The sequence below is a fragment of the Betta splendens genome, chromosome 15 (assembly GCF_900634795.4).
Source record: "Betta splendens chromosome 15, fBetSpl5.4, whole genome shotgun sequence".
Lineage (NCBI taxonomy): Eukaryota > Metazoa > Chordata > Actinopteri > Anabantiformes > Osphronemidae > Betta > Betta splendens.
Genome location: NC_040895.2, coordinates 10,747,759 through 10,763,628, shown reverse-complemented (window position 1 = coordinate 10,763,628; position 15,870 = coordinate 10,747,759). Strand labels below are relative to the sequence as shown.

The 15,870-nt window shown below is 44.8% G+C and overlaps 1 protein-coding gene across 5 annotated transcripts in view; it reads left to right on the top strand.

Annotated features, from left to right (window-relative positions):
* The first annotated feature begins 83 nt into the window (after positions 1-83).
* wdfy4 (WDFY family member 4) overlaps positions 84-15,870 on the top strand; it is a 31,219-nt gene continuing 15,432 nt past the window's right edge. Inside the window, exons 1-41 of one of the 5 annotated variants that reach the window (XM_029127132.3) lie at positions 84-403; positions 1,340-1,597; positions 2,169-2,280; positions 2,822-2,943; positions 3,024-3,152; positions 3,261-3,450; positions 3,572-3,761; positions 4,026-4,186; positions 5,326-5,558; positions 5,657-5,796; positions 5,917-6,047; positions 6,262-6,363; positions 6,467-6,657; positions 7,512-8,212; positions 8,332-8,422; positions 8,503-8,717; positions 8,795-8,868; positions 8,993-9,221; positions 9,319-9,395; positions 9,477-9,695; positions 9,853-10,031; positions 10,108-10,339; positions 10,527-10,678; positions 10,751-10,862; positions 10,932-11,122; positions 11,205-11,351; positions 11,439-11,512; positions 11,756-11,914; positions 11,998-12,092; positions 12,181-12,268; positions 12,363-12,565; positions 12,718-12,884; positions 12,961-13,080; positions 13,166-13,345; positions 13,423-13,581; positions 13,880-14,006; positions 14,092-14,243; positions 14,380-14,618; positions 14,702-14,823; positions 14,918-15,109; positions 15,205-15,314. In XM_029127132.3, the coding sequence (XP_028982965.1) occupies positions 383-403; positions 1,340-1,597; positions 2,169-2,280; positions 2,822-2,943; positions 3,024-3,152; positions 3,261-3,450; positions 3,572-3,761; positions 4,026-4,186; positions 5,326-5,558; positions 5,657-5,796; positions 5,917-6,047; positions 6,262-6,363; positions 6,467-6,657; positions 7,512-8,212; positions 8,332-8,422; positions 8,503-8,717; positions 8,795-8,868; positions 8,993-9,221; positions 9,319-9,395; positions 9,477-9,695; positions 9,853-10,031; positions 10,108-10,339; positions 10,527-10,678; positions 10,751-10,862; positions 10,932-11,122; positions 11,205-11,351; positions 11,439-11,512; positions 11,756-11,914; positions 11,998-12,092; positions 12,181-12,268; positions 12,363-12,565; positions 12,718-12,884; positions 12,961-13,080; positions 13,166-13,345; positions 13,423-13,581; positions 13,880-14,006; positions 14,092-14,243; positions 14,380-14,618; positions 14,702-14,823; positions 14,918-15,109; positions 15,205-15,314 (6,786 nt within the window). In that variant the 5' untranslated portion in view covers positions 84-382. Of the gene's footprint in view, positions 404-1,339; positions 1,598-2,168; positions 2,281-2,821; positions 2,944-3,023; positions 3,153-3,260; positions 3,451-3,571; positions 3,762-4,025; positions 4,187-5,325; positions 5,559-5,656; positions 5,797-5,916; positions 6,048-6,261; positions 6,364-6,466; positions 6,658-7,511; positions 8,213-8,328; positions 8,423-8,502; positions 8,718-8,794; positions 8,869-8,992; positions 9,222-9,318; positions 9,396-9,476; positions 9,696-9,852; positions 10,032-10,107; positions 10,340-10,526; positions 10,679-10,750; positions 10,863-10,931; positions 11,123-11,204; positions 11,352-11,438; positions 11,513-11,755; positions 11,915-11,997; positions 12,093-12,180; positions 12,269-12,362; positions 12,566-12,717; positions 12,885-12,960; positions 13,081-13,165; positions 13,346-13,422; positions 13,582-13,879; positions 14,007-14,091; positions 14,244-14,379; positions 14,619-14,701; positions 14,824-14,917; positions 15,110-15,204; positions 15,315-15,870 lie in introns of those variants that run through there. The other 4 variants (XM_029127131.3, XM_055502732.1, XM_055502734.1 and 1 more) reach the window with 4 other exon arrangements.

Sequence of the window (15,870 nt, the reverse complement as noted above, 5' to 3'; positions counted from 1 at the left end):
CATGGGACGTTAGCTCTGATTCCTATCATGCCCGGATCTGCGGGACAAGCCTAAAAGCGGTGAGTCGTTTGTAGGAGGGCCCCATCCAACCAGCTTAACGACCGATTTCACTTCTGCTTTTCTAAGGAAGTATGAAGGCACATGACCCGTCCCAGCTGATGCGAGTGGCTCCGCTGTGCTTGTTCAAAGTTCAGTCAGCTGGCTGCAGATTAGAACGGGGGCGGGTGGTTTCACAGAGGGGGTCTGCACAGTAGCTAAGTCATGCCTTAGCAGGCTCCTGCGTGTCCTTCCGTCCTGACATGGGAACAGAGACAGATCCTTCGCTCGGCTCAAATACCAGAACAACACAGACCGCCTCGTCTTAGAGGCAGGAAAGTCCCAGATGGCTCTAACACAGACACAGGTAAGAGTCTGAAGACTTAGCTTTGTGCTAGTGACAGTTTTGCATTTGAAACACATGCTGCAGCCAGTGTAGGTGCTACAGAACCTGTGATTATGTACTGACACAATGAAGGAATGTTACTTTGAAACCTGACACTAACAATAATACATTTCTTTAAATGTGATTCAATTGGCTCATACATGTATATGTGAAATACATTATTCTCAATGCATACTTTCTGTCTATATATTTCCCTCACTGGTTATTGAGTGGGTGTCTAGAAAATGGTCAAAAGTATATAATTATAATCAAGAAACGATAATGAAACCGAACCTGCAACAGTAAACAGTAGCATATCAGTGTGAATCCTCTGCAGTGAATGACACCAAACTGCATCTATGTTAATAAAAGCTATGATGATAAGGGCACTACTACTTGTTGTTGGTTTTATAAACAGTCTTCTATTTCACTTGTAAGTGGCAGGATGATTAGATATTGTCAAACTGTTGCATACTTACTGTTGGTGGCTAAAAACTGCTCTGGAGAAAAGTGGTGAGGGGCAAATTTAGCCCATTCAGTGGTGGATTAGAGACATGAAACACTTTTTAACCCATGAGATTTAAAAGCTCGGTGGCAGCAATTTAATAGTTTGGTTCCAATTACTGAAAATTGGCAGCTATTTAACTATACTGATCTTTCATAGAGGTTGAAAAGCACCTAATCGGGGCACATGACTCCCATTTCCTTAGCCTGAGCTCTAAACACAGGCACTGTGCTCATGGGTTAGTGGGGAAGGAGAAGCATTCGGTTTGAAACCCATTCATTGAAGGAAGTGAAATGGGAAAGGGAAATGGGTTTAAATATATGCTTGGCATTACATAACATGTACTGTAACAGTGTTTAAATAAAAACTCAAACAACTTCAAGACTTCCCCTTTTTATTTTGCATCCACCCAGGACCAGTCTGCTAAAGGACAGAGGATCAATAAGGAAACAGGAGAGCTGAGTGCTTCAGGAGAGTTGTCCATCTCCGTGGAACTGAAGACAGGGAACGTGGAGGGCTCTTGTAGGAACCCTCAACTACTACAATTGCTCCGAGAACAACTACAGGAATTGGGTGTTGATACTTTCTCGAACTCTGACCACCAAATCGACCATGGCTGTTTAGAGCAGAGGGAGGAGCATCTAGTCAAAGTCCTGCCTCTCTACATACAGGTACTGAGCCCAGGGACAGCAAACGATGGATGCCTGAGGACGGTGAATGTTTCGTGGTCTCCCCAGTGACATCCATGAATGATCTGAGTGTGTCCAGTGCCACTTACTGGAATTACAGCTGTACAAGTCATTGCTGTTAGGTTTTTGTGTGGTTCTGCGTCTATGGTTAAGCCTTATGAGCAGAGAGTTTAACAGAACGTAGGGGCCTCACTTAAGAACAGCAACCTCAGTGAAACTCGATATGCTCTTAATATGGAACTGAAAAAGCATATAGTACTGTACATAATGCCTTCAATTATTTATAGTGCAGCGCATTAGAAAAAAAACACTCTAGGTTCAACTATAATCAGATCAGAAGATATATATGAGTGTCTATATATATATATATATATATATATATATATATATATATATATATTTTTTTTTTTTTTTACACACACACACAGCATATACTTTAGACTTTAGCACAGTGAGCTAAAAGACATGGCGTTTACTTATGTGTTCCATGACCTCAATTCTATATTGACTAAGTTCTAGGTTACCAGGTTATGACTCTCTGATCTGATCCCAGGCCTGTGAGGATGGTTGCAGACTGGAGGGTTTGGACTTGAGGGGTCTTGCGTCTCGCACTGCTGTTACGATCATCCACAACATCCTCAAGAGAGTGTCAGAAAGGCCCGCAGGTAGCGACACCCCCTCGGTTAGCACACGCCCTGTGCCACTGATGTTTTCAGGTGGAGGGACTTTTCACCTCCTTTGCCTACTTCTGCTTTTTCAGGTTGCAGTGGGGGGTTTTCAGTTAGTTTTTTTTTTAGTTGTTGTTTTTTTATTTTTTAAAGGTCATTCAAGTAGTTTCACAGAACGCATGAATGACAAACTGAGCTAAATTTATCTGTTGCCAAAAAAACACCAGTACATTCATTAAAACCGCTCCCACAGTAATCTACCCATTTATATTTTGTCTAATGATGTTTTTCTGGAGCTTGCAAAATAGGAACCCTTCTTGGTTTTAGGGAAGTGCATGTATGTACTTCTGTTTTTTTGCCTAAACTAAGACGAAGTTTGAGGATGAGTTCCAACATGACGCATGTAGCAGCCACTGTATGTGCAAGGGTGCAGGGCGTTTCCTGAATGTACTGTACACAGATCCTGTTGTATTCTAAAATAACATACTGTAGCAGTATTACTGTGCCACTGACTCATTAGAGTCTCGTGTGTTTTCAGAGGGGGCTTGTGAAGAAGTTATTCAATTCTTCCAAAGACCAGATGAGGACACAGGCTGTGAAATTGGAAATCCGGGATGGCTGCTGTTAAAGTCTCTTCTGCTGCTCACAGCTGACAGCTCAGTGAGTTCATCGTGAAGGGGCCTGAACTCTCCATGTTTCCTGCTGTAGTCGATATATAATGGGGAAATGTGTGTTTGTAGGACATACTCTCCTGCATGCACCCAGGTCTCCCTGCTGCGTTGATGAAGTGTCTGTACCTGCTAGTGTGCCTTCCAACTAAAAAGGACATCTCCGCTAAAAATGAGAGCTTCCAGGAGCATCTGACGCAGGTCACAGTCAACTTGCATTTTACATATTTGTTTACATTTTCCTTCTGTATAGTTTTTTGTGCTGCTTTTTGTCGCCTATTACAATTCCTGCCCCCTGCTTTTCTCCAGGTCCTGCTTCAGCTCTGCAGGCAGCCGGTCAATGTGGAGAGGATGGTGGAGACTCAGGAACTGCAGTGTCTCATCATTGGCCTCACGTCGCTGTGGGATCAGACCAGTGACACCTGGAGGCACCAGGCCTCGCGCGTCCTCAAGGCCGTCTCTGCTGTAGCGACGAGCAACACGGTCGCGAGCTTGCTGGGTGAGTTACAGTACGTTACTGATGGACAGGATTGATGGAATAGCACAGCTTAGCCCGTCACGTTTATACGTAAAAATAAGGGAATTCTGAATCTAATATTCTTTAGCCTTGTCTTTATTAGGCAAGAACTGTGTTCGTATCTGCATCCAGAACCTGTTGCATATCAGCGCCGATGTCTCAGGGCATCTGCTGGCTGAAGTGGCTGTGGCTGTGTTCAGCTTCATTAGAGACACCTATCCCCTCAATACGGCCCTCTTCATCGAGTTTGATACCAACAACGGCTACCAGGCCCTTGAAAACATCCTGAAACGGTGAGAACAGGATCTAGGACTCCTACTAAATTAGACTCCTGACAGTTCACCGCAAACCGTGTCGTAAGTCTGGTCTCCCATTAATGTTTTATCTTCTGCCCCATAGGACATCACACATTCTGTTAAAAATCTATCACCTAGTTTTTGTGCATGAGCTGCTTTGGTTTGTGATGCCGCGATGTCTTGATGAAATTTTAACAAATGATAATAGAAGCCAAGGTCACATTTTACTTCTACTTTCTCTTAACATGCCACCACGTTAAGCTGTGAGAGCGGCGTGTCGGAGGATCACTTTCAGCCGGTGGAGGAGCTGCTGGCTCTCATCGCGTCTCTCACTCTAATGGGAAAAACTGAACTGAAAGTAGCTCTTTGTGTCACCAACCCGCAGCCTCCAGGCTTTAAGTTTGATCCACCCCTCACCAAAGGTAGGTCAATTCTTCACCACAACTTGTGTATAGTTAGTCTCTGGCCACACTCCTTAATTACACTTGATGGTACCATGATAAAGCAGATGCACAAACTATCTAATTATTATCAATCGCACGGCTCAGCAAAAGCTTGGGCTTGAGGTGGGGAATGGACCCCCCCAGACGGCCACACAGTTCATCCCTCCTTTGCACTTTTGCCCTTATATAACCTATTCAAAATGCTCTACCCCCTTTCCATGATTTCCCACACACCCTGACTCCCCACTCCCCACCGCTTACCTTGCTGCAGTGCAGAACACCCCTCAGGTTAACAGGAAGCTGAGGTGATTATGTCTGAGATGATGAAGTGGAGGCTGCCCCTCTAACTCTGTTAGGATGCCCCGCATCCATTCACCACTGGCCTACAGCAACCAGCCATCTATCATGGATGCACACACTTCTCCATCCAACACTCATAAATAGAGTGTCCATAATAAACACACACATACCCATCCCAGTGTACACACAAACACACAACCTCAGCATCCATCTATCACACTGAGGAGTAGACCTCTTTCCAGCAGAGGGACCGGGGGCTGCTTTGTGCTGATCTTATTTAGTTGTAATGCAATTTTGATTAAGTGTGAAAATGAATCCTATTACTAACCAGGTATATATCTATGCACAACAAACACAAGTGTGCTTTTGTTCTGAAATACAATACTACACCTCCTTTGGATAGTTTCATCATGTAGAAACTCTATCAAGACACATTATGCTACTTTTATTTTTCCTTGATGCACATTATGTTTGTTTTCAATCTGTCTATGTTTGCATAACCCAATTGGCTTTGGATGCAGCGTGCGCTCTGTAAAATGTCTGGAATTTATTGGTTTTGTATTTTCTGCTGAGCTGAGCGTGTGACCTTGCCAGAGCAACTTCTGATTAATTGAACTTTAAAGGATTTTTGGCTAAATTGACCTCAGGCTGAATTGTTGTGAAGCAGTGTGCTGTTGTCTTTCATGCGTACACCTTGTCAGTAGTAGTAGTTTCTGCCATGAACTGGTACAGCATAGATGTGCATACTGTATACACACTGTGCAGACCATGCCTCACGCAGTAAATATGGCAAATCTCTGTATCTCCTGTGTCTCCAGGTTCAGCGGTAAAGAACCTGCAGGCCTTCCACCTTCTGCAGACCTCCTTATTGCGTTCCTCAGACTCCCTGCTGGGTTGCCAGCTTCTTCGCACCCTTCAGTCAATATGGGAGCGAGACCCAGCTAACTTCCTCCTCTTGGAGTGGACTGTCCAGTCGATGGCCCAGCTGGCTGCCTGCGTGTGGAGTAAACCAGCACCTGTTCAAAAACTATTCTTTTCACTGCTAGAAATGGTACAACTTCCAGTGTTGTCAATGTGCCCATAGAGGGTTACTCTACCCATGATACAACTTGGATGAAACATCCCTTTTAAATACTGTGGTGTCTACAGGTAGTGTTTAAGATGAGCTACATTCCCCATGAGACCCTGCGCACACTGCTAAGTGCCCTGAAGCAGATCTGGGCCGGGACGTTGGCTGGAGGGATCACAGGGATCGAGTTCGGTGTGGTGGCTCTCAAGTGTTTTAACAGGTGATCAGTGCTAGACATTGGGCATTGTTTTAAATGCTACTTTACAGACAGATAAACGGACTGGAACCTCCGTATGATACAGCTTGGTTGGTTTGATCGTCAACATTCCCTGCTTTGTAGGATGATGGTGCACAGTGGGATGTTAGCTGAGGTGCTGAGTGACTGGGGTCTGCTGGAGCTGCTGCTTGGAGAGCTTCGCCGAAGAGCTAAAATCATCAGGAAGGCTGGCGCTGTCTCCCCTCCCCAAACCGGTACCAGCCCAAACATGTATTTCAAAACATTGGATGTCGTCATTATCATTGCACAAGGCCTGACGGAGATATGTTGTTTGCAAACAGAGAACTTGCTTGAGCAACACCACACAGTCTGGACTGTTTGTCTTGTCTTTTTAACATTGTAATCGTTGAACCCTATATTTACATGTCACCACATCTGAATCACTGTAGCTGTGATTTTGCCTCTCAGATCCTCAGCAGGTGTCATCTGTGGTTGAACGTGAGAAAGACCTCACCACCTGTATGCTTCAAGTTGTGTCCACACTGACCTTGCGTTCGATCAAAAACACAGGTATTAATGCACTTACATTTTTACCAGATATTACTGTAGGCTTTTTACATTGATGTTGGGCTGTACCTGATATATTCTAATAACCTTTGCACGTCTGTTCCAGTGTCGGTGCGGGACCTTGGTATGGTTCCCTACATTAAGATTTTCTTGGATGGAGATCAGTATCGAGGACCCACCCTGAGCATTTTGGAGCAGCTAGCTGAAATTAACCCAGAGGAGTTCATGAGTACGGCAATAGGAGCCCTGTGCTCCTCTACGCAGCAGGAGCTCGCACTAAAGCGGGACCTTTTGCAGGTAGTTACTTTTGAAATGCGCCTCCATCCACAGCGAGCAGCGCACACATCCAGCAAGACGCGGATGCGCAGCGATCTCAGCTGAACTGTAAAATGTAGTCTCCACTCTACATCAAATCATAACAAATTGTAATGCACTTAAAACATAATAAGCTAGTGAATTTATTTTCTCAGCATGTGGGTCTCTGATTAAATTAGAGACAAATGCAGATTGATTTGCTAAAACAGGTTTAGCTGTTAACTCTGGAGCGATTCGATTAGGCCCACAGCTTTGTGCTGTGGCACTCTGAAGATTACCAACACTATCAGATCAGTGAATGGGACAGAGATCCGATTAAGCCTAACCACGTTACGCACCTATTCCACGTGTCCATTTTTCTAGATGGCAGCGAGAAGAGCACTTACTTGCAGAAATTACGTGTATTCATCGTGTGCGAATGTGTCCATTTGTGCTTGTCTGTGCGTGGATGCAGGAGCTTTGGTGTGTGTTCTTTGTGCTAACGTGGTTAAAGCAGGTGGCAATCAGATTGGGTACGACCCGGGTTGGCAAGTGTTGAGAGCCATTGTGATTACTCCAGTTTCAGTTAATCGCATTTCCCCGTGTTCTACCTCACACATTACCTACCTGATGGATTAGCTCTCGAAATTAAATAAAGCTAATGTGATTTTGTTGTTCTGTAAAAACTAGTTACCAGAAATGATTAATGATATACATATAGGTTTCATCTATTTTTCATGACATCGTTTTAATTAACTACTATAGTGAGATTCACACGTTACGTGTTTGTCACATAAATGCTAAGAAACAATGTTCAAATGTGCAAATGTTCCGTCTGACTCTGATCTGTGTTTCAGTCGGTGCTGAAGGTTCTAGAGAGGCCCAGCAGCTGGGACGCCTTCAGGAAAGCAGGAGGCTTCACTGGGCTGTTGTCATTGGTGATCGACATGGAAGGAGCCCTCGCTGCCCCTCCCCAGGAGGAGACGTGGAGGACCCTGGGGCATCAGCCGCTGCTGGACCTCCTCCTCCTCACTCTTCACATCCTGGCCTTGTCTGTGCATCTTAACGTGGTAAACGCGAACTACTTTGAGACTGCGGGCTTTTATGAAAAGCTGGCAGAGGCTCTTCTTCGCCTTGGATGCTTCCACACTAAAGGCCAAGAACAGGAGAAGTGGTCCAGAGAGGAGGATTCCTGTCCCAAGACTGCGCAGGGCAACCAGTCTCCTGGAAAGACCTTCCACCAGTTTGTTGAGCTGGCGGAGGCGCCCAGGGCTTCCTGTTTGGCTCCGGCCGTGCCGCAGCCCAACCTGCCTGTCGCTCTGAGGACGTGCGTGAGGCTGCTGTCCTACCTCGACCACTTCTCCACGGGGACCTACACGCCTCAAAACTTAAACTTGGGACTCGGGTCTGAGGGTGAATGTGAGCAGGATAAGGAGAAAACGAGTGAAGCAGCGAGCTCACAATCAGCCACACCAGGCCTGCAGTTTGGGGAGGAGACGTGTAGATCCAGAAGCACAGCTGGCAGTATCTCCACCGTCTGCACAGACTCTGAGTACAGGTGAATACTTCCACTTTTGCATTAACTCCAGTGTTCCACTATGTCCACTGTATGTTGTCTCATATCAACAACGTACTTTTCTTAAGTTTGAGTTTTGTTTTCCACTTCCATTACAGCAGGTTCACCCGCGAGCATGTGATTTTTCATCCCGGAGCATTTCGAGTCATGATAACACTTCTTCCATCAGTGTTTACTCCTGAAGACCCACAGGTACGTTCTTAGCCACTGTAGCATGTTCAGCGTTAATAGTCCGTACCATTAAACGAATGATGAGTTGACTTCTTTCCCAGCTGTCTGTGGAGGTTCAGTTCTCACTGGCGCACCACATCCAGGCCATGGTTAAACCTGAACAGAACCGTCAGATACTGTGTGAAGGTGGCCTGGTCTCCACAATCCTGACCCACTGTAGAAGCATGTTGCTGGCTCCAAACCACCCGTTACATCTGCCTGTCACACGTATCTTAGAGAAGCTCTCGTCTCAGGCCATCACGCATTTAGACTTCAGGTCGGATATGGTTGAAACAAACTAAAGATCCTGGTTACAAGGTTCATTATTGATTTGCATGTATTTGTCCTCCTCAGAAAATTCCTGTGTTTAGGAGACCCTCTAATGTGCTTGGCTGACAAAACGGCAACGCCAACTCCTGTATCCAACGGTATGTACAGTATGTATATAGATATATAAGACTATGTTTATGATGGATTTAAAAAAAAATAAAAATAAATTCATTTTAATAAATTCAAACATGATGTTGATTTTGTTTGTGCTATTTACATAAGGCCACAGTACAGAGAAAGATGCCTCATCAGGATCAGCTGTAAAGAAGCTGAAGCGGACGTTCAGCTTTTTACGCTCTTCGGCGCGCGATGAGTGCTCTCTTGGTTGCACAATCCCTGTTCACCAGATTATTAGTCTGGTGTCGATGACCTCGCCGCGCACCTTCAGACCACACCGAGTGTCCTCTACGCCTGCGTTTGTTGAGTTTGACATGAGTGAGAGCGGATATGGGTGAGTCCCAGTTGGAGTGTTTGTCATGTAGTTCTGCAGTGCATCATAAATAAGACAGATTATCTTCTGTTTATTCAAATGACTCTGTGCTTTACAGCTGTCTGTTTCTGCCATCTCTGGCCACGGTGAGAGGAGTGACTGCTGATTCAATTTCAACAGGTGGAATTGGAGGAGGTAAGTGGTTTTTATCTGAATATGGGTATGAAACATTTGGATGAATCAATGTCCAATGACTTCTTTATTCTCATATTTTAGACTGTCGGGGTTTTCCACCTACGGCTGGTCTGTCGTTCTCCTGCTGGTTCCAGATCAGCAAGTTCAGTTCAGCCTGTGACTCCCATCCAATCCGACTGCTGTCAGTGGTTCGCCACATGTCCCGGACTGAACAACAGTACATTTGTTTGTCTGTCTCCTTTTCAGCCTATGATGGATGTTTGGTCATCTCCACCGAGGAGGAGGCGTTTACATACATGGGTAGGGAAAATACGTTTAGTCAATATTTGCCTTCTTTAGACTTTAAATAGCATTTATTGTTATCAAGAAGTTGCTTAGTCTTATCAGCTTTAGTCTACACAGTCCTGAGTTTATGTAGTAATTGATTGGATATTTTCCTCCACATTTGTTTGTACAGATATGATGGAGCCAGAAGTTGGCACTCCCACTTCTTTAACTGCATCACTGAGGTTCCGCTGCTCCAGCATGCTGGTCCCAGGTCAGTGGCACCATCTAGTAGTGGTTATGGCCAAGGATGTGAAGAAAAGCTGTCTGGCCTCAACTTACTTCAACGGCAAGCCCCTGGGGACAGGAAAGGTGTGATGAGGGAAGGCTGCAGTTTGAACCCATGCTCGGTAGTGCTCATGTATTTATGTATTGCATTTTCTGCCAGATGAAGTACATTCAGCCGTTCCCTGGTCAGTATGTCTCCATGGACCCCACAGCTGTGATTGACGTGTATGGACTCATAGGAACACCCGCTATCTGGAAGGAGCATGCTGCTTTGGTGTGGCGAGTGGGTCCTTCTTACTTTTTTGAAGACACCTTGAGCCCAGAGGATGTGGATGTCATTTATAAACAAGGAACCGCGTACCTTGGTAACTTCCTGGCCCTGCGCAACACAGGTGAGACACGGGGTGTTGTGCAAGAATTTCGAAAGACTCTGGGTGTTTTGATTCTGAGTAACATGAACAACATCATCCTAGATAAGAAAACTCAAAACAAAAGGTCGCCCTTTAAATGATTGACCAGTGATTTTGTATTATGTTATTATCTTTAACCTTGTTTGTTGCCTCACCTCTCTTTATCCAGGCAGTAATGCAGATGCTGAGTCTCTCCCTCAAAGGCTGGTCCCTGAGGAGAGAATTTCATTTGGCATCAATCCAGCAGTTTCTACATTAACAACTGTTGTGCAGATTAGAGAGGATTACAATGAGGTGGACTGCAGACTGATTGCTAAAGAGGTAAGGTGAGTTCACAATGAACCTGTCTGCTTATTGCTTTTATACAAGGTACCAAACACTGCATAATTATAGATGGGGATAACCTCTCGGGATCAATCCACTCCTGTTTTCCTGGCTCGAAACATCAGCCAGCACCTGAATGGTCTGGCTCGCACCATTGGCGCTGCCCTGATTGGACATTTCGGTAAATAAAGACTTCATTTTATTTGGCTGTTGTAGACGTTTGTTAAGCCATTCAACCCCTTCCCTGCAGGAGGGCGCACGTTCACCCCCAGAAGTGCATCCACTGCCTTCCTCTATGTTGGAGGACCTGCAGTTGTTCTCAGTCTGGTTGCAATGGCACCAGATGACAGCTCTCTGTATGCTGCTGTTAAAGTTCTTCTTTCGGTGCTGGAGACCAATTCTGCCATGCAACAGGAAATGAACCGCATCAGTGGATACAAGGTCTGCCGGATTGTGTTACAATGTCTCGACGTTGTGTATAGTCATTGTAAGCAGTCGTTAATTTAGGTCTCTGTTATTTAAGCTGCTCGCTTTCCTGCTGAAGATGAAGAGTAGCCTGGTCGGCTTCAGAACCTTTCAGCTGGTTCTGCATCTCTCAGGATCAGTGCAGCTAAGTACTGGTTCCCTACACAACATACCTGCTTTCCAGGCACTGCTGTGTGACTTAGAGGTGGGCATCGGTATTTTAGCATTTTAGTATTGTTTTCTTTATTTAATCTGAATCTTAATTGTTTCATCTTTTATATCCTGCTTTTAGGTGTGGCAGAACATGCCAGATAATCTGGAATTGTGCGTTCTGAAACACTTTGCTGAAATCCTAAAATCCCAGAGGTGATTTCCCCAGCTGTCTGAATCCAAACCAAACTGAATATGCTACAGAATTAATCTAATACAATATTAACTCACATGACCGACAAGTTGCACAACACAATAAAGAGCCTTTTGTTTTGGAGCAACAGCAGACTTTATCTGCTGCTCTGTCACTGTCCTTGCAGCGGCTTCTCATCATTATCACAGTGTACCTCATTCTAGTGGAGGGATTGCTTACGGTTTGTTTCTCTGCACCGTTAACAGTGACAGCATAAATGCGGAGGTCATGCACAGTGTGGGGTTGTTACAGCAGCTGCTGTTTGAGCTTTCTGATCCGGCCGTGACCGTTGAGAAAGTCAAGATAATTGGTTGTGTTATCACATCCCTGCTGAAAGCTCACTTCACCTCTCTGGACATGAACAGGTACAGTTTAGGAAAATAATGAACACTTGTTTTCAACAGTTTGTTTTTTTTAATCAGTAACTGTGCCCTTTTTGTTTTCTTAGACTTGGACTATTCCTGGTTTACACACTTCCTCCTCTTAGTAACACAACAGAAAGCAAAGAGATATCTGAGAGTGATCTTCTACTGGACACACCAGGTGCATCATTCAGTCCAGGTGTAAAGTAAACGACGTGTCTTGTGGATAATATAGGTTGTGACTGGCAGCTGTTCTTTCTGTGTTGTAGATCGAAGTTCGGGACCAGCCAATGTCATCTGGATTCGCAACCAGCTGCTACTGGCTATTTGTGAAATCTTCAGCCTCCTAAACAAAGGGTGAGCAGTGCCTGTTGCAGTTTATACAAAACAAATAAAAAAACAAATATTTTCTGTGTTTATAGCTGAATCTGCCCGTTATGTAACTCACTAGGCAGCAGAAATCTTTATTTGATTCCATGGGCAACGACTGGTTCCTGCTCTTTCTTCAACCCCACCTTCACCCGTCTACTTTGAAACTGGGTCTGGTCATGCTCACTCACTTCCTCGTCAGTCCTGCCTGTCAGAGACGATTCCGAGAGGCGGCGATGCCAGGAACACTGATAGAAGCCATGGAGGAACCATTTGCTGTCATCGGTATGCCAAGCTGAATAAGTTGTCACATAGTTGTCAGACTATTCAGTATTGTAACTTTACATATTCTCAAATTTATAATGTGAGTTTAAAATGTTTTTTAAATCAATTAAACAAGATAAAGAGATGATAACTACTGAAAACATTTTCCCCAGACAATCTTCGAGCCCATTCATGGTCCTACGAGTGCCAAAGCATCACGTCTCCAGGCTTTGAAGTCCTCCAGGGGTTACTGATCAGACACTCTCACCTGCCTTCAGTGTATGAAGCCTTAGCTGCTCTGCTATTGGGAATGAAGCTCAGTCCCACAGTACAGGGAAAGGTGTGTACTTTCTGTCTTTATCAGTAATGTGCTATGTTATTCATGTAATAACACCTTGATTATGGGTTATATGCAGGAGCATTTGGATGATATCCTACAGTCTTTGATTGACAGCCAAGCAAAATCTCCTGCTCAGCAGCTCTGTGTTGAAGCTGCAACTATACTGATGAAATTAGTCAAAGTCGTCATCACTCAGGTAGGAATGAAATCACCCTGCATCTGCTCAGTAATTCTCACATAAATAGATAATGGATAACCAGCTTTTATTTAATATTTTACAGCCTGCTCCACCAGCAAAGGACATGCCAGACACTGACGCATCAGGGGAGTTGCAAATCCCTGCAAGTGTCATGCAGTTCTTTTTTCTTCTCCATAGTCTCCGTCCGAGAGACCCACTGTGGGCTTCAGCAGAGTTCCTCCATGCACTCGCTGATGTTGTGTTCCCAGTGGACAGTTCAGAGGTGTGTGTTTCCCTGGATTCATGGAACTAGAGCAGAGGAATCTGGGATTCCTCACTGGTTTGGTTTCTCCCTTTCAGGATGTCTGTGAGTCTTGCTTGATGAATGACACAGAGAACATATTCAAGTGTCATCAAGCCAAAAAGCCAGTGTGTGACTTCATCCGAATACTGCTGATGGACAGTCTTCTCAATGTTTCTGCTGCCACCAGCACACATCCTCTTGTTCTGCTGCTAGAGGTGAATGTTGGCACAGACACTTGAATATGAGCGTCTTACAGATTGTTTTGTTCTTCCTGGGTAACACAGTGTAATCTCATACAATACATACTCCACTTAATACATAGGTCTAATTTGTCCAGAAGGTGGCAGTCTTTGCCCAGTTACTGAATAAAGCAAAGGTCGAGTCACTGTGATGGTAAAGAAAACGGCAGCAGCTAAAACCTATGAAAGTTTGCTTCCAGGTCGTATTTATTTGCAAAACAGCGTTGTTGCAAACCTGCTCACTAAAATTTGACTATGTTAATAAAAAAAACAGTTTTGTCCCGATGGTTCATCGCTGGAAAAGAAGCAGAGTTTCCAGACTGAGTTGCTGGAGCTGGCCATAGACATCATTCATATTCTCAGCCAAGATGATGAAAACAGCACTCACTTCAACTTTTCAGGTAGCGCTTTCTCCATGTATGAGCCTGGCTTGATTGTGAATATCCAGACAGTTCTTTCATTTGAATGTGTGGCTGTGTCCCTCAGATTCAAAGAATCAGAGGCCTGAGGGACAGAGGGGCACGCTGATGGAGAACGTGGTGTTCTTCAGTAAGAGTCTGCTGCAGAAGCTTTACAGTGGAGCCTTCTTGGGAGACTCCGGGAGTTTGCTCAGCTTCCTCGCAGATCAGATAGTGGTGGTGAGATAAACACAAGGACACATTAAAAATTATGCAAAGTCCTTTTTAATTTGTAAATAAAATAATCAGTTAATTTTATAGTAGATATGAAATAAGGTAGTTAACCTTTATAATAACCCTGAGTATGTACTTACAGGTTCTGGAGAAAGGTCAAGCTCAAAAAGAGAAGATAGTGTCAGCCCTCTACTCATGCACTAATAAAGTCATTCTTTACTTCCTGTCCCAACCGCGGCATTCCCAAGAAGAAAAAGAAGGAGTCATCCGAGTGTTACAGACGTACATGGAGCACTGGGATGTGTTCATGGCAACATACAATTCAAACGTGAACTTCATTACGTGCTTCCTCCATTGTCTGTTGCTGATACGATCTGGCAGGTAGTAGACAAACCCACTTTGACAAGCATGTTTTTGACAAAAGGGATTTAATATTCATCCAGTGTCACCTTATTTTTCTGTAGCTACCCAGAAGGTTTTGGATGCCTGGCAAAAAAGGTGCGCAAACGAAAAAACTCCCATTTGTTTGCACACAAAACCAGACCTGCTGCAGACATGATCATCAATGGTGCAGACCACTTAACAGGTACAGTACAGTACGCGTTCACACAAGCTGGACATGAAGAGGGTCTATGAGTCATCAGACAAGACATCTGTGTCTCTGGGCGTCCATTCTCTAGATGACAGTGAACTAGTGTCCTTAGCTGAAACCTGCTGGGCAAAGGTCATGATGGAGAGGCAACGCACTCTGGAAGAATCCTATAAAATTGAGATCTCAGCGACCCGCACAGCTGGGATGGGACCAGTGACCATGGCTGACATAAGCCCCCTGTGGGAGGAGATGGCCCACAAGGCCTGGCTGCTACACACAGGTCGGTGCTCGCTTTCTTACTGGCCGTGTGTGAAAAAAATGACTGTTTGTTGCATTCATGTTCCTGACACCCGTCATGTCTTTATATCCTTTTAGAGTCTCAGAAGAAAAAGTTGGCCAGCAGGTCTCAGAAGACTTTTGAAATGATCAGCAACGCTGTCCGAGCGGCTTTGGGCAGACACGACAAAGAGTCAGTAACAGTGGAGGTAAAACCAGTACAATGCTAAACTTTGGTTTTTGTGTGGGACGTGTCAGGACGATGTGTTTACTTACAGTGGGGTCATTACCTCTTCACATGTGCCCCTGCATCTCTGCTCACTGTCAGCAAACTCCCATCCCAAAGTCACTGCTGTTGCTGTGCTAAAAGCCGTCCAGCCCTGTGGGGGTGTTTGATTATTTCTTTAAATGGATTTGGATTATCACAGCTGATTGCCCCTGAGTGGGCATAGTAATTGATATCTGTTAGGCCTATCCGTGGAAACCGTCACTACAACACACTGTTTGCTGCTGAAGGTTAAAGACGCGTTTATTGTTGTTTTTCCCCCTGAAACACGTGGCCCACATCATTAGTTCCCCCACAACGCTTAAGACATCGAGCCATCTGGAGCAGGGAGCGGGGACATATTACTCAGGCACACAGGCATGAAATTACCGCGTCTGTGTGTCTGTCTCACCCCCCACAAAAGTGTGTGTGCGCTCTTGTTTGTGCACGTCCCTTGCCCACCGAAATCGGGTTGGCAATTACAGTGGTACCAATCTGAT